The following is a 22,136-nucleotide window of genomic DNA, read 5'->3' on the forward strand; positions in this document are numbered from 1 at the left end:
GCAACAACATAGATGCAGCATCAAAGTTGCACAATGGTTGGTGGGCAATGGCAAACAATCACAATGGCCAGACATCAGCAGCGTGACAGAGAGTGATACAGAGACAGGGTGTTGTAGCAGTAGTGTAGCACTAGAACACCTTCCTCGCTAAGAGGGAGTATTAGTTTTTGTAGCATCAGAGGTGTTCTAGTCTCGAAACTTTGTGGAGAGGCTAAAACACAAGATTTCTCCATAACCCATAAATCGTTTCTGGAAATTCCACCTAGAAGTGTCTCAATTAGATTATTAGCCTATTTTTAAATATTTCCTAAGTCTAAACTTAGGAAAAGGGGTTAATTAATCAGAATTAATTGAGAAAGGTGTGAATCATCTAGAAACTCACACGGATCAACTGGGAAATAATCTTAGCCCTTGATTAAGTTTTAATCTTGGCCATTGGAGTCCTAATAGAAGATTATAAGAAGTCGATGGGTAGATGGAGAACACACACTTGAGTTCAATTTTCCTTAGGCAGTTCGATTTTCTAGAGAGCAGTAAAAGTTGTCGGAAGAGTTCGAGCAAGAGAGCGGCAATAGTTGTTGGGAGAGTTTGAGCCAAATAAGGGAAGCATAGACAGAAAGGCACAGGGACAATGAGAAAGGAGGAGTTTTTCCAGTTCCGGAGAGTTAGAAAGAGAAGGTCGAGATTTTCTCTAGGAAGTAGCGCAAGGGCTGCGCAGTGGCTTCAAAAGAGCAATTTGATCCAGTTGAAGAGGAAGACGTTTTCAGTTCCAAAGTCCGGGAACAGGTTCCAGAAGGCCAAAGAAGCATTTTCCCAATTAGCAGCGAGCAAGACGGCTAGAGTGGCAGCTAATTCAAGCAAAGTGTTTGAGGGACTGCACTAGGGTGACGCAAGGCCTGTGCAGAACTGGTTGGACGACTAGCTTTTCAAAGGTAGTCAAGTGACGAGATTGCTTTGAGAAAGGGTAATTTCCCTCAGAGAATTTTGGCTACTATTTCTCTTCGATAGATTCGCCAATTTGGCAATATTTATTGTACTCGAAATTTTCTCACCGCTGCTTAATAATAAAAACCCTCAATTGTTGCACCGATTTTCCCAAATAGGGTTTTCCAAGGACATTTGTCCAAAAATAACTGTGTCAAATTTATGTGTGTGTGCCGGTATTTTCTCAAATTCTAGCTTATCTTCCGCAGTATTTTAATTTGGTGAAAATTGCAGTTGTGAATTATTCATTGTTTATGTAGGCAAATAAACTCTTAATTAATTTACAATTAGAAGAATAATTTCTAGTTGTTGCAATAGAGTTAAAACTTTCATAGTTATGGCACATGAAACCCTCAAGAAGCCCTCAATTTGAAGTTATATCCAATCTAGGGTTTTACCCTAGGGTAAACAATTAGAGCAAGAGATATTATGCATGAAATTGGAATGTATGCCCACCAAGGAAAATGATTTTAAGGGAACCACTACAACCCTCAATGTTTGGACTTTCCATAACCAAATATCTCCTTCCTAGTCAAATCGCACTAAGCCCTAGTTGGTCACTTGGCCTTAAGAGGGTGAATTATAGGGAGAGAGAATTGAAATTTATGGATAAAAAGTGGTTTGATCACCAACAAGACTTGGCCAAGCCTAGTCCTTGGGTTGTTGGAGTCTATGGATAATTGAGATTAGCTAGATCTTGCAAAGGAGTATGGATATTTTGATGCCCTAGCAACCAAAACCCTAACTATTACCTTTGTGAGGGATCAAAGGCACTTAAGAGAGCTACAACATGAGTTCCCAAAGGGACTACCATTCACATTCCATGTATGAGTAATGCAACTATGCCTTTAGCAATCCTACCTTCTTAGGAATCCCCCTTTCAATTGGAGAAGAGAACCAAAAGTGAGAGGAAGAGCTACTTTGGTGACAGTGGATGGCCTTCCTATGTTATGCAAGATTAGCCCCCTTGACGCTTGGGACTTTACATTATTTGGGCTTGCTAGATTTTGTTGTAACACCACCCATATTGTTGTTATCATGTAAAGCTAAGAGATTTAGTGAAGAATCTAAGATATGACACTATGGATGTATGTATGCAAATATGCCTGCAAATAAACAGACCTTGGAAAGTGTAAGTAAGGACCAATGTGTCTAACAAAGTACAAATTACAACTTACATGAAACAGTTCAAAGAAGAGACAAGAATAACATTTGCAAAAAACTTGTCAGAAAATTTTCTACTTTTTACCATATTACCTTTGCAATTAAAGGTTCCTTGACTTTGGCAACTGTGGTGAAGTCTATGCGTTTCACAGGCCTTCAAATAAAAAGGAAAAATATATTATTAGCTTCAGTTATGAATGTGAATTAAAATATAAAACCACCATTGAAAGATGATCTGTGTTTTAACATCAAAGGCTCAAGATGTTTATTGAAGAAGCTAACATCAGTTCTGGAAGCTCCTCTTTAGATAAAAGACCATCTTTGACAAGCTCCTCGAGAGAAATCAAGAGGGTATTCCCACAATTTGCATCCTGTATTTCAGACAAACAATTAATATTTAATTCAACATGTTTGATCAAACAAATTACACATGACATAACAATGTCTAAATATTGTCCTTAAGTTCATTGACACAAGGATTGTTTAATGGTTTGGAATTCCAGTTGTTAGCAAAGGTAGAAGAAAAAACAGACAAGTTTAAGGCAGACCAAAATAACACCATATTATCTTGAGTTTCAATGAGCTAATTAGCTTTCAAGACTCAAAAGTGATAAGCAAGTGCACATTACAGCAAATTGGAACACAATTACTAGGAGTTAAACTTTGTCATCACTGATAAAATGAGTTACATGATTCCTTGTTAGTTCAATATAAACAAAGATGGTAATCAGGACAAATGGAAGCAGTCACAACTAGAAAATAAACACATAAATGCTATTAAAAAGCAATGTTATCACAAAATCTCAAAGAAATGTCAGCAAGCAGATGGTTAGCAAATTAGAACAAGGTCAAGTCTAGGGTCATGTGTCAAAAATATATACCAAGGTATGAAAATTCCAGACTAGTAGATGAATGCTTACATCAAATTAAGCCAGGTAAATAGTACCTCTATACAAAACAGCCATCAGCATTGCTTCTCAATCAAAAATGCCCTGCCTAGCCATTCCTTCGTGCATCTCTAAAAGGTACCATTTAAGATTGCAAACAACCAGTATAAGGAAACACTACACTCAAGATAAATAGTAAATACCCATGCCTATGTTTGACTAAGATATATCTGAATGTCACGAAGATGATAGCTCACACTTTCTAGGGAACACATTGGAAAGATGACTACTTGTATAAACTACTCCATTGTTCAACAACAATAGTGGCAGTATTCAACAAAATCTAGCACCTAATACATAGCCTCACTAGGTGACCTAGACAATCTGCAACACACATGAGTATTGTCATTGTCATCTCAGCAGCCACTCCCCTCTTTAGTGAAGGACACAATCCAACACAAGGGAGACTTCCCTAGTAGGCTTAGGGTTCAAGACTTCAAGTAACCCAAGGATATTAAGTTAAGTGCCCCTTAAGGATCCTACAACATAAACCCACCAAATAAAGGTATGGAAAACTAGTGTTTGAGGTCCATGGAGTAAAATCCAGATTTGGGTTCTGTTGAGAAATCTAGGGCATAGCAATTAGGTGATTCCTCTTCTTTTGATAACTGCTTCTGAATGTTTTTTACTTCTTTAGATTAGGATCTTCTCTTTCATTAAATTATTATAGTGTTCTTCTTCATCAAACAGCTACCAATGCATAAACAATAAGAGACAAGAGACACAGAATGTAGGCTATCAGCCAGGGCCAAAACCTCTCCCACTTTAAAGGAAAAACGCAAACAAATTCTTCTTCTTATAGAGACTTCAATTCACGAATACCAAGAGCAATACTCTTGACCTATTCACCTCTCCAAGACCAAGTCATAAGGCTTCTTAGCTTGACCCTTTGCTTCCTTGAGTCATTGATGTTCAAAATGCTAACTCTTCTTTCCTTCTTGGCTACACCTTAGATTTCGGCTTCCTGCAATTCTCGGCCTCCTTCAAAAACCCTAACACGTGTGAATGATCAACCTTGGAACCCTGATTCCCTTCACTTTAGTTGGAGGCAGCTTCCTTGGCAACTCGGCTTGAGACACACCTTAGTCTCCTCCTTGACTTGACCTTCCAATGGGACTGCAATACTTTGGCTCCTTTTGCAACAGATAACATCTATACTTCGCATGTGGAGAGATTCAACCCTAAAACAGATCTGAAATAACCTCACTGATGGTCTTTCTTTTCTTCACTTGATTCTAGGCTTCTTTCCTTGTGATCTTTGCACTTTTTCTGTCTTTAATGCTTGACCGAAAATCTGGCTTCTAAAATGAGGTTGAGCTACCTATTTATATTTGTTTTCCCATCAAATAAGCTGACATGAGATGAGGGTGAGATGACATGTCTTTTGGTGCAATTTCATTATTCCATCTTGAAGCCAACTTGAAGGAGAAGCATTTGCTTGGTCTTGGAGGGCCTTCTCATTCATTTAATGACTCGTACAAAAATGTAACATACCTAAGAAGGGTCCTTCAAAGTTCATACATGAAATTGACTCAATTCGACTTTCATGACTTGATGACAAAACCTAAAGGTTCACAATGGGAACCTTAACTAAAATAAAATTCCTTGATCATGAAACCCATGATTCAAGTACTACAAAAATAATTTTATTTTCTTCTTTACATCAATTACATAAAATCACAATTACACGTCATTATGAAGACCGAACCTAGTTACATTTTTCAACAAGTTCAAGGGAGCTATGGGTTAAAGGCTAGGGTTGGCCTAAATTTAGATGTATTCACAAACACTCTGAAAAAAATTATTAATCCAAGTATGTTTTCAACTCTTAATTTGTGTCTAACTTTTCAATGCCATTCATCAAAATATTCAAGATTAACATAAATCATTCATTAAAAAGGCACATCTCCATGGTGAAATTTATGGGTTTGACTTCGTTTGTGTTTTGAGTGTTGGTGAGGTTCTTTTTTGTTTGCATCATCTTGATAGTGGAAGCTTCAACATGATATAATTTGTACTATTGTCCTTGCCAATTAAACTCCATGAATTGTTCTTTAAGGTTTGTAGTATAACTTCCCAATTGCATCAACCATTCCACACCTAGCACCATATCCATCTCTTCAAGTGGTAGAGCATGGAGTTCTGTTTGCAGTTCCAACTCTTGTATCTAAATTGAAAACTTATGACATTTTGCTACTTCTTTGACCTTTTGATCCATTAGCGACCATCACAATGAGGTCTTTGGTGGAGTACACCAAAAATTTTAGTTGTTTAGAAACAACAATCTCTATACAATTGTGACTTTCTATCTTTTATGATGCCTTTAAGCTTTTGGGTCTTAGGTTGTGGTATCTCTATCATGGTTGTTAGCAAAATTGTAGGGTTTCTTTGTTTGTTTGTTAAAGACTAGATCCATTCCTTTCTTAGATGTGGTGGAACGTATTTTGTAATTGGTGGTTGTAATTGGTCTTTCGGAGTAAGTATCTTTCTTTGAATTTTGTTGTCTTCATTTCTATTCGGGTGAGCACATGAGATTGAAGTTAGTGATGCTTTTTGTGGCGTATCATCACGGTCTGAATTTGCGTTGTATGCACCATGATTTCATCATCTCGCTTCTGTTCTTCTACTTGCCTTCCATCCACACAATTTTATAATAGTGTAAGGACATGTCTTCACATCTATCTCTTGGTGTCCATTTTTTTCCACACAACAATTGTTCTTCTTCTCTTTCCCTCTCTCTGATCCATTTTTGAAAGAATCTGAGTCCTTTTATGCTTCATAAATATATAGTTTCTTATTGTTGCATCTATGCCCTGGCAACCATTTGTCTCCCCAATATCTACATTTGTTATTCCCTTCTTATCTGAATCATGTTGCCGATTTTCACCTTCCTTGGTGAATGATGGCTTGTTGAAATTCTTCTTTTGTTCAATTAATTTCATTGCATGTCCAACATTCTCAACTATTTTAGGTTTCCATAGCTTTATTTCACTATAGATGTAATCCTTCGATCCATAGCTAAACTTTTTTAGTAATTGTTCATCTGCGAATTCATTTTGTCTTGTGGCTAAAACTTCCTATTTGTGCATGTAATCATTCACGTTTCCCTTATGTATAAGATGAACAAATTTATTGTACAGACATGGTCTTCCTCATTAGGGAACCTCATAATAGGGTAACTGTGAAACTTTGCCAATGAAAAGGACGAGCATCACGTCTTTTGGTAACCATAGAAACCTATAATATCCCTAATAGGAAATAACAATGATAACAAGAGAAAATAAAAACATGCATACAAACTTTAACCCATGCATCAACAACAACAGTAAACACCAAAAACTATGCCAAGTTGAGCCATCTTATTAATTGGGCAAGGAAAGTACAACATATGTGGAATGAGAGGAACTTGGGCTTGCTACAGGAAGGCAAAAACCCAAGTGAAGATGAAGGCACCCAAGTGTTGAAAATGGCTCTATTGTGTTATCTCAGTTTTGCTTCATAGTTTTAATATCAGCATTGTAAGTTTTTATTACTTCAAAAATTTTAGGGCAATGGTGTTATTTTTTGATAGCATCAGATGTGCTCTAGCCATGAAAATTCGTGGAGAGGCTAAGGCACATGAGTTCTAAAAAACCCAGAAACCGTTTGGTGAAATTCCACCCGGATTGTATTTTATTAAAATAATTAATATTTTTAATGGGGTTGTTAAGTCTAAACTTCGGAAAATTAAAGTATTAATGGGATTAATCAAAATATGGGTGAAAATGATCTAGAAGGCGGATCAAGTCAAGTTTTAATCTTAGTCGTTGATTAGAGACTTAATCTCAGTCGTTGAAGTCTCAAAGAGAAAAGTATAAGGAGGCTTGGGGTTCATTTAGAGATACACACAGAGAGATTGAGGAAATCGATTTTCTGAGGTGAGAAGTTCTCAGGAGGAAAATCAATTGGGGAGATCTTGCAGTAAAGGCGCAGGGATAGTTCGGGAGTACTGAAAGAGGGGGTGAGAAGCCAGTGGAGGCAGCAAGCAGCCAAGAGGACTGACGCTGGGCCAGTCTGGGCCCACGCAACCTTGACACAGAGCCAGAAGGGCCAGTGCAGAGGAGAAAGCTGCCTTCCATGCAGAAAGCCAGAACTGTCGGGGAACTACGGGAACAACCAAGAAAGCTGATGCAGTGGGCAGAAGAGACAGCACAGAGCTGATGCCGAGCCTGAAAGACTGACACAAGGCCTACGCGAGGCCTACGCAGAAGTAGCCAAGGTTAGCCAGTTTTGTTGTCGGATCAGTCGGAATCTGCCGGAGAAGTGAGGTAAAACTCATTCAGATTTTCCGCCATTGTATTTCTCTGTCACTGGATTGTCGGGAGAGCATCCAGCATTGTATTCATAATTACTACTTAATAATAGAAAACCCTCAGAGTTGCCGCATCGGTTTTCCCGCATTGGGTTTTTTCGAGGACTATTTTGTCCAAAAATAATTGTGTCTTATGTATCTTGTTCTTTGCTCAGTTTTCTATTTCATGCAATTATTAAAGTAGTGTAGGCTGCAGAAGTAATTTGCTTTAGTATTCAGAGAATAACTTGATAATGTATCTTAAAATCAAGTAGGTGAAGTAGATTCAGATTTGTTGCAGTAGGGGTTCCTTGAGGATTAGGAATTTTCACAGCTGACAATTGCATTCTTAGCGCCAATTGTAAAATTTTGAATAAAGGTGCTAACAAATGGATTATCAGCGACAGCTTTTAAATTTGTTTAATAAAAAACGCTGACAGCTGGAGTATAAGTGCCAATTTTAAAATTTAACTTTTTTATGTCAAAATCAAAGGGTTGACAGATTCCATGTCAGTGAAGGAGCGGACACTTGATCAAGTGAGCGCTAATAATTAATCTATCAGTGAAAAAACTTTGTTTTACTCTATTTTTCATGTAAAACATAGTAACTTTGGGTGCAGATTCCAAACAGTTCGAAACGAAATTTTAAAAACCAAAAGAATTTTTTGTTGGTAACAAGCTCATTTAAAAAAACCTCTTTCAGTTTTTACATAGGTGTAATGGTTTCAGAGATTCGAAGGAATCTTTGAGGCTTATTTTTCCAGATTTCGCAATTCAGTTTTTTCTTGTTTTAGTCATTGTTTGAAAAATCAGTTTCCGAACACCTGGGGATGAATTTTTGAAAACCCAAAGAGGTTTTGGGAGGGAACATATTGTTACGGATGTGTTCTAGGTTTGACATTTTGTGGAGAGGCTAGAATACATGAGATCTCCAAAAGCCAAAAACCGTTTCTGGAAATTTCACCTAGAAATTATTAACCAGTTTTTAAATATTTCCTTACTCTAAACTTAGGGAATATGGTTAATTAATCAGTATTAATTAAGTCAAGGCGAGAATCATCTAGAAATTCACACGGATCGACCCAGAGATGATCCTAGCCATTCATTAATTTTTAATCTTGGTCGTTGGTGCTCCAACAAAGGATTATAAGAGGAGATCGATGTGGTGATGGAGAAATCAATTGAGAGGTTTGATTTCTAAGCAGATCGATTTTCAAAGTAGCAGCAGTCAGTTGTCTGACTTGGCGCTGCAATCAGAGCCAGATTTGCCTGTGGGGTGAGGAAATTTCCTCACTAGATTTATGCCAATATTTTCTCTACAAGATTTCCAGTATTCGACATCCAAATTGTACTCAGATGTATTTCACTGTTGCTTAATAATAAAACCCTTAGTTGCTGCACCGGTTTTCCCAAGTTCGATTTTTCCGGGGACTTTTGTCCAAAAAAATAACTATGTTATTTTTATGTGTGTGTGTTAGCATTTCTTCCAGCGTTTATTCTTCCATAGATTTATTTGTGTAGATTGCAGTGTGATTTATTTAGTATTTTTCATAGCAAACAACAAATAAATTGTTAAATAAATTTAACAATTAGGAGAATAATTTTTAGTTGCTACAATAGGATTCCGGTTTTCAGAATTTTCACATGGTATCAAAGCGCAGTGGATCAGTCGGAGAGCTCAAAGGCGAAGAGAGAAGGAATTTCACTGCTCATTGTAGGCAGTAGGCCAAAATTCCCAAGGGCAACACAATCATTCTACCAGGAGGCCGAGTTACTAGAGAAGGTTCGATTTTTCTAAATTAGGGGCAGAAAAATTCGATCCTACCAGATCGAGTGATTCTAGAGGCAGAGGGAGCAACCCAGATTTTTCATTGAGCAAATCTCTAGTTGAACACTGTGGTTTTTGCAACAATTTGCTAGAGCAGAGTGTTATGAATATAATTCATAACAAGTAATTAAATAAAATAAATATAAATATTAATTAAGTTAAATAGTCATTAAGTTAGGTGAAAAGGCATGTCTAAAAGACAGGCCCATTCACGAAAGGACAAGTTGGATGGGGCTTCCAACTACGTCATCTGTAAGGCAAGGATGTCCTTCCTTCTATATGAGTTTGGCCTGAAAACATATATTGATGCAGTGGTAGCAGTTCCCCAGGATGCAGATCAGCTGAAGGAGTACAGAAAGGAGATGGCACGGGCGAAACGATTGATCCTAGATGGAGTCCAGGATCATGTTGTTTCACATATAGCTGGCAAAGATACTACCAAGCAAATGTGGGATACACTCGCCACGTTATATCAGGGTACTTCCAAGCAGCGGAAGATGTACCTCAAGGAGACGCTGAGGCTCATTCGGATGTAGAAGGGGGAAGGCATAGACACCTTCCTCACCAGGATTCAGGAGGTCTGGGACCAATTGTCAGCTGTTGGGGCAGCACCTCAACTTACAGAACTTGTGATATTGCCACTCAACAGTGTCTCTGAGGAATGGCAGATCTTTGTCCAAAGCATATTGGGCAGAGACAAGCTACCAGATTGGGACAGGATGTGGGCTGACTTGCAGCAGGAGGAATTGAGGCGAGCTCTTCTAAAGAGCTCCATCAGTGGCAGCAGCAACAGACAGAAGCAAGTGAAGGAGGAGGAGAATGTGACCCTTGCATCTAAGGGTCCCAGTTAAGGACCTTGGGAGCAGAGGAAGAAGAAGAAGGACCTGTCGAAGGTCAAGTGCTTCAAGTGTGGTGAACTCGGTCACTACAATACCCAATGTCCTCTCAGAAAGAAGGACAAAGAGGAGAAGCAGGACCAGGTTGCAGCACATGCTGAGATCGATAGGCTATCCTCCAGGTTGGAGGAAGACTTCGCTATGATCGCCGACATACCTCCAAGAGTGAGGTGGGGTGATTTGGAGTTGTAGCCCCAGAGCACTACAGATGGGTAGGATCCTTGAGGAGTCCACCTCATGGATCAATACCTTGCTACGGGGGCCCACAGTATTCAATAGCATGATGGATCAATGACAGTTGATGCAGTCAGATGCCTGAGTGACAATTGCAGAGACTAGTAGCAGTCAGATGTTGGGGAGCGCAATGAAAAGTTGGCAGCAGTGCAACTGGCACAGTGCAAAGTCTTCAGTCAATAGTGCAGAGACTAGTAGCAGTTAGAGACAGATGCATCATACTGATCATAGTTGATTCAGTATTTTGGATGCTTTTAGTTGCAGATGTTGCAATTGCAGCATCAACAGATAAAAAGGAGTTGGAGTGTAGATGCAGTGTCGGCAGCAGTTAAGTAGGGTCAGCAGCAGCACAGATGTAGTGTATATCAAAGTTGCAGTGGTTAGTGGGCAGTATGCCCAGAGATTAGCGGCGTGACAGGTGATGATGCAGAGACAAGGTGTTGCTACAGGGTGTGTCGTAGCACTAGAACACATTCCTCGCTAAGAGGGAGTGTTAGTTTTTGGAGCATCGGATGTGTTCTAGCCTTGAAATTTTGTGGAGAGGCTACAATACATGAGACCTCCAAAACCCAAAAATCGTTTTTGGAAATTTCGCCTAGAAATGACTTAATTAGATTATTAACAAGTTTCTAAATATTTCCTAAGTCTAAACTTATGGAATATGGTTAATTAATCGATATTAATTAAGTCAATGCAAGAATCATCTAGAAACTCACACAAATCGATCCAGAGATGATCCTAGCCATTCATTAAGTTTTAATCTTGGTCGTTGGTGCTCCAACAGAGGATTATAAGAGGAGACTGATGTGGTGATGGAGAAATCAATTGAGAGGTTCGATTTTTGAGCAAATCGATTTCCAAAGTAGCAACAGTCTGTTATGTAAAAAACTAGTTAATTTTAGGTTATTATTTAATTTTAGGTTTAGTTAGACGAAAGGGCACAATCATAAGATCATGCCCTTTCCCAAAGGGTGTCCATGGCGATATATAAGCCGGGAACCACGTTGTAATCATTCATCATCTGTAATTCATCTTTTTAATAAAATATTTCCATATATATTTCTCTGTCTCCAGAAGTTTTACACTTCATCTGGTATCAGAGCAGGTCGATTCTCCGGCTGTACATCCGCTGACTCTGTTGTCCGCTGTATAGACCGTATTGCTCCGCTGCCCCTGTCCGCTGGCCATCCGCACATATTCATCACTGTTCCGCTGTCCGCCATTTCGCTGCATTGTATCGTGCCACAGCACGTCCATCTCTGCCCACCGTAGCTTCCACAACCCACGCTGTTCAGGCATCATAGTCTGCAGTCTTCCGCACCTGTACGCAGTCTACAGCACACCCTGCCCCTGTTCTACCATCCGCTATCCGTCGCATCTGCAGAGTGCATCCGATCCAAATCTGGTATGCACGCTGAAAATTGCCCAGGTTCTGCGGTAATATCCGCTGGAGGCATTGGTCGTAACGCTTGGGGTGAACGTAACATATATCATATATACCATATATAACATATATCATATCATATATCATATATAACATATATTATATATCATACGTTTAAATATTACATATATAATTAAACGTTTATTTATATATAATATATATAACATATATATATATATATATATAATTATATTATATATTATATATAATATATATAATTTAATTAATTAAATTTATTTTAATTAATTAAAAGTTTTATATATATAAAAAGTTAATTTAATTAATTAAATTAATTTTAATTAATTAAAAGTTATATATATAAAAGTTAATTTAATTAATTATATTTATTTTAATTAATTAAAATTTATATGTATAAAATTTATTTTAGCTAATTAAAAAAAAAAAAGAGGGAGAAAAAATATTTTAGCTGGCAAATAAATACACGCCCCCGCAAACCCGCTCAATGTCGACAATGACAATGGCGGATTTCCAAAAAAAATTGTTGGATGCAGAGCATAAGATAAATAGCAACCACGATGAGGTAAATAAAAGATTAAATGAATTCCAGATCAAGCTTGGGGAGCAAGCTGATGAAATCAAAAATCTTCACGATACGACAAATCGAATAGAAATAAAGATGGAAAATTACCATGTTCAGACAGAAGCAAGCATCAGAGAGGTCTTAACAATGCTGAAAATTCTGTGTAAAAGGTCGAATTGTACACCCGAACAACTACTAAAAGAAGGTGAAGAGAATCAAGAACACATCTCGTCAGATTCAACAAAGTCAACAGACTCTCATGAGAAAGTTGAATCCCCAAAAAAATCAGCGACACCCCACCAAGAAGCGAGTAACACAGCCTTTACAAACAAGCAACTCTGGGATAACTTTACCAATCAACACCCTTTTTTCACTCAACCAGTAGCAACATACCAGCGAAGGGCAAAAGTCGAGATGCCTAAATTCGATGTAAATGAAAAAAACAATGTTGCATGGATAAATAAAGCAGAAGAATACTTTGAGATATATGACATCAATGATGATGACGAAAAGCTCAGGCATGCATCCATGAAAATGGAAGGAGAAGCATATAACTGGTATATGTGGTGGAAAAAGACAACACACGTCATTAGCTGGAGAAAATTTAAAGATGCATTCTTCAAAAGATTCCAAGGTGTAAAGGAAGAAGAATTCTTTTCAAAACTCATCAAATTACGACAAAAAGGAAGTGTGGATGAATACACTCAAGAATGGGAGACCTTAGTAACACGAGTACCTGGGTTATCGAAATCTCGTCTAATTCAGTCATACATCTCGGGACTCAAAACCCATTTACAAGCAGAACTTGAGATGCATGACATTACATCTATAGAATATTAGAATATTCCTATTTAGTATCCTATTCCTACTTAGTATTTAATACTCATCTATTCTGTTATCTTTATTCTTTTAGGCAGTTTCTTAGCTGAAACTGATTGTTTCCATATTCTACATAGAAACTTGATGTTTCTATTATTGTAAATTCATTGTATTATTATTGAGCTTCTGCTTGCTCAAAATTAATTAATTCATTCGACATTCTTTTATGGTATCAGAGCCTGGTTAAGAGATTTCTTGAACAGTTATTCTCTCTGCATCCTAATCTCTTGAGTTCTTTCTTTCATTCCTTTCTAAGGTCGAGCCCTCTGTAAGCCAGGTAGCCTTCACTGAGTCTTAGCCTCGGCTTTGCTCACTGTGATAAAAGCTTACAGTCGTCTATCTCGATACAGAAATGGATTCTTTTCCTGCATTATTATTTTTTCTGAGGAATTAACTTTGTGGCGGTGACCGTTTCGTGGGCGCGGGATTCGTTTTCTGGCTGGCCAGTTTGCATCACAACCCGGTAACTATAAGATCGGGTGCTCGCACCTTCCGTATCTGAACGAATACCTATATTATCTTGCCCGCGATAAGTTTGTTGACAAAGCTCTTTGATGATCTTGTTTATTGCATCATTCTCGTAATACACGTCAATTCCGACGGCTTTCCGGAATCAATTGCACGATCAGAAACCCCAGGAGCTGGATCGTGGTGTTATGGGCAGCAGTCTATTTGTCGTTTGAAGCCTTGTGTCGCTGGGTTGGGGGGCTGTTTGCCTCTCAGTGACGTGCTCCAGACACCGGTCTCATCGTGGTCCTCGTCTTTTCTATTGGTCAATCGTATGCAAAGAAGTCTGCACGAAAGTGGAACAGGAAGGAATAGAAAGCTAAATCGAAAGGCCGAGACGTGAAACTTTGACGGCATTCTCGGTTTATCAAAACGACGGCTCACGTATTTTCAGTCTACGTATTTTCAGCTTTAATTTTATGCGGATGCATGCAACCTCTTGTCATAGAAAATCTCGACAGAACTTTCAAAGGATCCGAAAATAGATCCCCTCCGCAGATCTGAATTATTAATTCTTCTTCGTCGGATATTTTGATCCTCAATGCTATATAAATCCTCATACGAATGTCCAAGCTTTATATGTATGTGTTGAGAAATGTCAACGTCACACTTGTGAAGGAGCCGACTTATAACAGCTGAAGCCGACATATTTGTGGACTGATACAGATCTGAGGCATAGTGTTGATTGACACTGGCACATATTCTTTTCTAGAACAGAGTGTGAAAAATTCAGCCTGAGACAGTTTTTTTTGAAAAATTCAGAACTGTCTAAACTGTTATCTAGCAAAGAACTGAGTTAATTTTTGTGCAGTGGAACCTGCTCTATTGCTACCTTTTCTAGACTGTGGAGATATAGTTTTGCTGGACTTCTGTATTGTCTTTTGGAAAATGGCCACGCTCACCAATCTGATGTTAGAAGGAAATCAACGCTTTAATGGCAGCAACTATAACATTTGGAAACAAAGAATGTTGACCATTTTTTAATACAGGCATCTTGATCAGCTCATTTTGGGCAAAGAGCTTCGTCCCGATACAGCTGGTACCGATCAAGATAAATTTGATGATCGAAATCGAGAGGCTGTTATGCTTCTCAAGCTCTCTGTCGCTGATGATCAGTTACCACAGATTCCTTCTGGCAAGACAGCTGCCGAAATCTGGCAACAGTTGAAAGAACTGCACGAGACATCTGACAAAAGCAGAGCCTTTTTTCTCAAAAATCAGTTGTTCTCCATCATGATGGACGAACATATGTCTTTACAGGAACATCTCAACAAAATTAAAGACATTCGAGATCAGCTCGAAGCCATTGGTCGAACCATGGAGGAAGAAGATATGGTAGTCATTACTTTGAAAAGTCTACCGAAATCTTATGAACACTTCATAGAAACACTCAACATTACCACCACAAATGTTGATCTGAAGTTTCCAGAGTTATGTACCAAACTTCTGCAGCAGGATCGGTGGAAACAGCAGTTTGGTAGTGGTGCTTCATCAGTATCCTCGGAAAATGCATTTGCTGCAAAATATCAGTCCTCTCAGTCCTTTTAGCAGAAAGGCTCTTCTCAGACTTTTGATCCTGCTAGGAAGAAAAGTGTGCAGTGTAATTACTGTCACAGGTTCGGTCACATGAAGAAAGATTGCCAACAGAGGATTGCTTCTGAACAGAAGAAACAGGGAGGGCCACATCAGACAGCAAATGTTGCAGAACATTCCGAGCAGACAGACTCTGCCTTTTACGCCTTTATGGCTAAAAGGTCTTCAGATCATGTTCCTTCCTCTGCATGGTACATTGATTCTGGTGCATCACGCCATTTCTCTCACAGGCGTGACTGGTTTATTGACTTCTCACCTTTCAGTGATTCCGTGGTATTTGGCGGAGGTGAAAAGTACACAGTAGCTGGCAGAGGTACAGTTCAAATTCAGTCTGGTGGGCGCACACTCATATTTCTGAATGTATACTATGTTCCTGGTATGGAAATTAATCTGCTATCTGTCAGCCAGATTATGAGGAATTCTCCTCAGCTTGATGTTGTGTTCAGTGCACACAAGTGCTCCATTATTGACAGGGAGACTAGTCTAACAGTTGCTGTTGGCCTAGAGGACCATGGTCTATACAGGCTACTTGACACTGGTGACTCTCCAGAAGTGGCTCTAGCAGCACGTGTCTCTCCCATCAGCACTCTATGGCATCAGCGATATGGGCATCTAAATATGCAGTATCTCTCTCAGCTCTCTCGGGAGGGACTTGTGTCAGGATTACCTGATATTCAGACTCAGCAGTTGGGGGTATGCAGCGCCTGTCAAGCGGGAAAGCAACATCGGTCTTCATTCAAAGATGGAGAATCTTGGCGCGCATCTAAGGTACTCCAGTTACTTCATGCTGATATTTGTGGTCCTATGAATACAGCTTCTATCACTGCTTGCAAATATTTTTTACTTATTGTAGATGATTTCAGTAGAAAGATGTGGGTGTATTTTCTAAAAAATAAATCTGATGCTCTTAGTACCTTTCAGAAGTTTAAAACCTTAGTTGAAAAAGAATCTGGTTGTAACATCATGACCCTTAGGACCGGCAATGGAGGGGAATTTTGTTCCTCAGCTTTTGCCAACTTCTGTGATATTCATGGCATCAAACGTCAATTAACCACACCTTACACTCCTCAGCAGAACAGTGTTGTCGAGCGTCGCAACCGCACGGTTGTTGAAATGGCTCGTTCCATGTTACAACACAGGAGTGTTCCAAACAAATTCTGGGCTGAAGCAGTATTTACTGCTGTTTATCTTCTTAACCGATCACCTACTCAGGCTGTTAAAGGGAAGACTCCTGAAGAGGTTTGGTCTGGCCGTAAGCCTAAGATCAGTCACCTCAAAGTATTTGGCTCAGTTGCATATGTTTGGATTCCACCTGCTAAGCGCTCTAAGTTGGATTCCAAAAGCCAGAAACTCATGATGACAGGTTACAGTGATCATCACAAGGCCTATAGGCTGATAGATATAGCCATCGGTCGTCTTAGCTTCAGTCAGGATGTAGTATTTGATGAAGACAGAGGATTTTTTCAGTCTTCTTCTTCTAAGCAGTGTTCTGAGGATCAGCCTCACAGTGTTCTTCTTCCGGTCGGTCCACCTGATGGGAGGGATGATGTAGCATCAGTATTTGATAACACTCTATCTGAGCTTCCTCCAGAAAATAACCCTCCTCTTGCTGCTCCTATTGATCTTGAGTCTTCTTCATCTCCTCCTGATATTGGTTCCTCTACTCTTCGGCCCAAATGGTGGGCTAAAATCATTGGTGATCTCCGGGATGATGAGCTTCTTGAAGGTAGAACTTCTAGACATAAGAACAAACAACAGTCTACAGTCAATTTTGCTCTTATGGCTAACCTTCACAGTATTTTTGAGCCTCAAACCTATTCAGAGGCTAAGGGTACATCTGAGTGGGAACAGGCTATGGAAGCCGAATTTCAGAGTCTTCAGAAGAATCACACATGGACACTTTCTGATCTTCCTGCAGAAAAAAAACCCATAAGCTGCAAATGGGTGTATAAAGTGAAATACAAAGCTGATGGCACCCTAGACAAGTATAAAGCTCGTCTTGTGGCTCGAGGGTTCTCACAGAAGGAAGGCATCGACTATGAAGAGACTTTTGCTCCAGGCTTTTCCTTGCTCTCGCAGCGCAGTTCAATTGGAAAGTTCATCAGATGGATGTAAAGAGTGCTTTCCTAAATGGTGATCTCCAAGAAGAAGTCTACATGACGCAACCTCCAGGATTCAAGGTTGTTGGTCAAGAACAGAAAGTGTGTCGATTAGCTAAAGCAATCTATGGATTGAAGCAAGCTCCTCAGGCTTGGTACATGAAAATTGATCAGTATCTGACAGATCAGGGTTTTCAGCGGAGTCCATCTGATGCAAACCTGTATATCAAGCATACTGGTGATGATATCTTGCTTGTGGTTGTATATGTGGATGATCTTATCATTACTGGCAGCTCTGCACATTTGATCCATGGGATCAAACAAGATTTATGCAGAACTTTTGAGATGACAGACTTGGGACTTCTTCATTACTGTCTGGGGGTTGAAGTTTGGCAGACTGAAAATCATATCTTTCTCTCTCAGTCCAAGTATGCCAAAAATCTTGTGGACAGATTCAGAATGCAAGATTGCAAACTGGCCACGACTCCTATGGAACCAGGGCTCAAACTATCATCTCAGTCATCCTCTCCTCCTATGGATGAAACTTTATTCAGGCAACTAGTGGGCAGTCTCATCTATCTTACTGCCACCAAACCTGACATCAGTTTTGCAGTAAGCTATATCTCCCGCTTTATGTCAGCACCTAAAGCTGATCATTGGATAGCAGCAAAGCGTGTGCTACGATATGTGCGTGGTACATCTGATTATGGCCTCCTATATACTCGCAGTTCCAATCCTATACTCAGTGGTTACACTTATTCTGACTGGGCCGGTTCGGTTGATGACCGTAAATCTACAGCTGGGTATGTGTTTAGTCTAGGATCAGGTGTTGTTACTTGGACTAGTAAGAAGCAACAGGCAGTGGCTCTCTCCTCAACAGAAGCAGAGTATCGGGGAGCAGTTAAGGCATCCTGTGAGGCAGTTTGGCTTCGACATATGCTTGCAGATATGCATGTCTCCCAAACAGGGCCTACGTCTTTGTTTTGTGATAATCAGGGAGTGCTCAAACTTGCCAAAAATCCAGTCTTTCATGAAAGAACAAAGCATGTGGAAACTCACTGCCACTACATTCGACAGCTTGTTGAAGACGGCTCAGTTCAGTTGCAATATGTTCCCACAACAGAGCAGCCTGCCGACATCTTCACCAAGCCTCTTGGTCCTAATAAATTTGTAAAATTCAGAGGATCTATTGGTGTTGTAAATAGATTGAGTATTAAGGGAGGGTATTAGAATATTCCTATTTAGTATCCTATTCCTACTTAGTATTTAATACTCATCTATTCTGTTATCTTTATTCTTTTAGGCAGTTTCTTAGCTGAAACTGATTGTTTCCATATTCTACATAGAAACTTGATGTTTCTATTATTGTAAATTCATTGTATTATTATTGAGCTTCTGCTTGCTCAAAATTAATTAATTAATTCGACATTCTTTTATAGAAGTAGCAAGACGAAAAGCAAAAACAGCCGAAAAGAAATCTGAACCAATATTTTGGTCAAAAGCGGAAAAAGCTTATGCAAGACGAATGATACCCCAGTATGTGGACTCAAATAATACAAGATATGTTCCACCACATTGTCGTGAAGATGAAAAATCTAATGTGGAAATGCAAAGGATAAAAGAGGGTAAATGTAAGTGTTGTGGTGAGAAGTGGGACCCCCAACATAGATGTGCTAAAGGAAAAGAACCAAAGAACCTATATAATTGTGAAGCAACCAATGATTCAAACAGTGAAGATTATGACATAGAAGACGCCCCAGAATTCTCACCAGAACTAGATGATGGAAGTATTCCACAAGTGTCATTATCAGCGATGACAGGTATATCACAATCCCAGACTTTAAAGTTAAAAGGACACATAAAGAAGAACAACGTAGTGGTTCTCGTCAACTCTGGAAGCACACACAATTTTATAGATGCAACCGTGGCAAAGAGACTCAATATCTTTTCATTTCCCTTACCAAACATGAAAGTGATGGCAGCTAAAGGTAAGAAGATTGAAAAGGTAGGGAAATGCCATAAGGTCAATTTGTAGATTCAAGACTTTAATCTAGAGTCTCCATTCTTCACGGTACCATTAGGAGGAGTAGATGTAGTCCTAGGTATCCAATGGCTACGAACTTTAGGCACTTATGCCGCCAACCATCAAGTACAATTTATAAAATTCAAATGGGGAGGTCAGAAGTACAAGCTACACGGATTCCAAGCACCAGAAAATCAAGTTGTATCATCATCTGAGATGATGAAGCTGAGTCGAGAAGAGTCACCAGAGATACAAGATCTGATTCGGAAGCATGAAAAAGTATTTCAAGACCTACCTATGAAGATTCCGCCTAATAGGGAAATTGAGCATACAATAGAAGTCAAGGCAAGGTCAGACCCCGTCAACATCAAGCCATACCAATATCCACATCTCCAAAAAGCGGAAATTGAGAGATTAATCCAAGATCTTTTAAAGTGTGTGACTTTGATCATCTTGGAGTATCTGATCAAGTGGAAGAACTTACCTAAAGAAAACGCTTCTTTGGAGAATGAAGCATTTTGTCAACAACATCCGTCATTACATGTGCTTTGAGGACAAAACATTCTTTCGAGAGGAAGGCAATGTTATGTAAAAAACTAGTTAATTTTAGGTTATTATTTAATTTTAGGTTTAGTTAGACGAAAGGGCACGATCATAAGATCATGCCCTTTCCCAAAGGGTGTCCATGGCGATATATAAGCCAAGAACCACGTTGTAATCATTCATCATCTATTATTCATCTTTTTAATAAAATATTTCCATATATATTTCTGTGTCTCCAGAAGTTTTACACTTCACAGTCAGTTGTCAGAGAGAGAGCTAGAGATCGAAGCAGTGAGAGAGGGGAAAATACATTAAAGCCAGAGGAATATTTCCAAATCCGGTGAGTGCATTTGCAGAGAGGCAGAAGAGCCACAGAAAGGATGACGATGGGGCACCGCAATAGCCTCTAGAAGCAGTTTTGATTCTGCTGGGGAAAGTCGAGTTTCAGTGCCAGAAGCTGGATACAAGTTCCGAGGGCCAGGAGAGACATTTCCCCAGACAGTAGCAAACTAGACGACTTGAGGAGAGGATGATTCAAACTGAGCACAGAAGGGACTACGCTAGGTTGACGCAAAGCCAACGCAGACGCAGTTTGGACGACTCACTTGGAGTTGCAGTCAAAGCCCGGATTTTGGGATGAGGAAAATTCCTCACTAGATTTTTGCCTGTATTTTCTCTGCAGGATTGCCAGTGTTTGGCATCCAGATTGTACTCAGATTATTTCACTGCTGCTTAATAATAAAACCCTCAGCTGGTGCATAGATTTTCCCAAGTTGGGTTTTTTCGAGGACTTTTATCCAAAAATAACTGTGTTATTTTTATGTGTGTGTCAACATTTATTCCAATGTCTATTCTTCCGTAGTTTTATTTGTGTAGATTGCAATGTGATTTATTCAGTATTTCCTGTAGCAAACAACAAATAAATTGTTAAATAAAATTAACAAATAGGAGAATAATTTCTAGTTGCTGCAATAGGATTCTGATTTTCCGGAATATTCACACGGAACAATTAACAAAAACCTCTTTCAATTTTTACACAGCTATCACGGTTTGAGAGTTTCGAATGGATCTTTGAAGCCTATTTTTCAGGAATTTGCCAGAATTAATTTTTTCTATTTTTTAGAAAAAACGCCCAATCAGTTGGAGAGCCACTTCATCAATTCGACTTGGGGTTAGATCTTATCTCCTTGATTATTTGATTTAGTAAGCTATAAATAGATGAAGAGGTTTGAGATCCATTATTTTTGGATCCTAAACAGCTTGTAAGTAGTTTATAAAGACTATCATTTATGTAATGTACAAGGTTGGAATTTTTTGCAGAAACCTTGCATAGTGTGTATACTTTGACATTAATAGAAGTTGTTGTGATCAATATTATTTGTCCAGATTTACAGAGATTCATGTGTGATAAGTTTCCTATCAGTTTTTCTAGTGTATTATTTTTCTTCTAGTTCACAATCTGATTCATAAGTCTTCTGTGTTTGGAATTAAGTGATTAAATTTGAACTTTGTTTGTAAGCTCAGATTTATATTTTCCAAATTGCTTATATGTTTTCAACTTAAATATCATTCACAGAAATCACCAAGTTTCTATGTTTTTTATATTTATTCCTACTACCTTCTATCATAACTTAATGATGAATTGTCTAAGAAACCTAAAGCTATCCTGCCTCTGTTGAGTTTGTTCATATAGCATGTAGCTAGCAGTTTTATTTCAAGAGACTCCATTGCCCAATGGTCCTTCTCTATCTTCCTTCCAAACAAAGTTCCCGTGTTGCCAACTAAATCTAGCCAAATTACCTAAATTGTTTGTTGCTTAGTGATAGTGTAGTAGAGTTTTAAGGAGAGATCCCTCTCTAGATTGAAGGGCCAGCGTTCAATCTAAAGTAGTTAGAGGTTACCTTAATTTTAACTTTTTTCCCTCTACAGTCGGGGTTTTTCTAAGTGATAACATGTTGTAAAGACTGCGCCCAGCTAGGAACAATTGTTGCAACTACTGAGGAAGAACTATTGATTTAACACTCCAGACTGCTCAGAAAATTCAGCGAAATTAACCACGAACTCTACACCTCAAACCCACAAAACCCCAGCAAGGAATTGGTCTACTTCCGACTGGCCCAGAAA

The 22,136-nt window shown here is 38.9% G+C and overlaps 1 protein-coding gene across 1 annotated transcript in view; it reads right to left on the bottom strand.

The window, feature by feature from the left end:
- DPE1 (disproportionating enzyme) overlaps window positions 1-22,136 on the bottom strand; it is a 346,819-nt gene that overhangs the window by 248,561 nt on the left and 76,122 nt on the right. Inside the window, exons 3-4 of the mRNA XM_089431682.1 lie at window positions 2,431-2,519; window positions 2,242-2,302 (exon numbers count right to left, since the gene is read on the bottom strand). Of these exons, the coding sequence (XP_089287808.1) occupies window positions 2,242-2,302; window positions 2,431-2,519 (150 nt within the window). The remainder of the gene's footprint in view (window positions 1-2,241; window positions 2,303-2,430; window positions 2,520-22,136) is intronic.

This window comes from Pinus tabuliformis, chromosome 5_1, assembly GCF_031772625.1.
Source record: "Pinus tabuliformis cultivar Carrire ecotype Pingquan chromosome 5_1, CPIR1, whole genome shotgun sequence".
NCBI classification, from domain to species: domain Eukaryota; kingdom Viridiplantae; phylum Streptophyta; class Pinopsida; order Pinales; family Pinaceae; genus Pinus; species Pinus tabuliformis.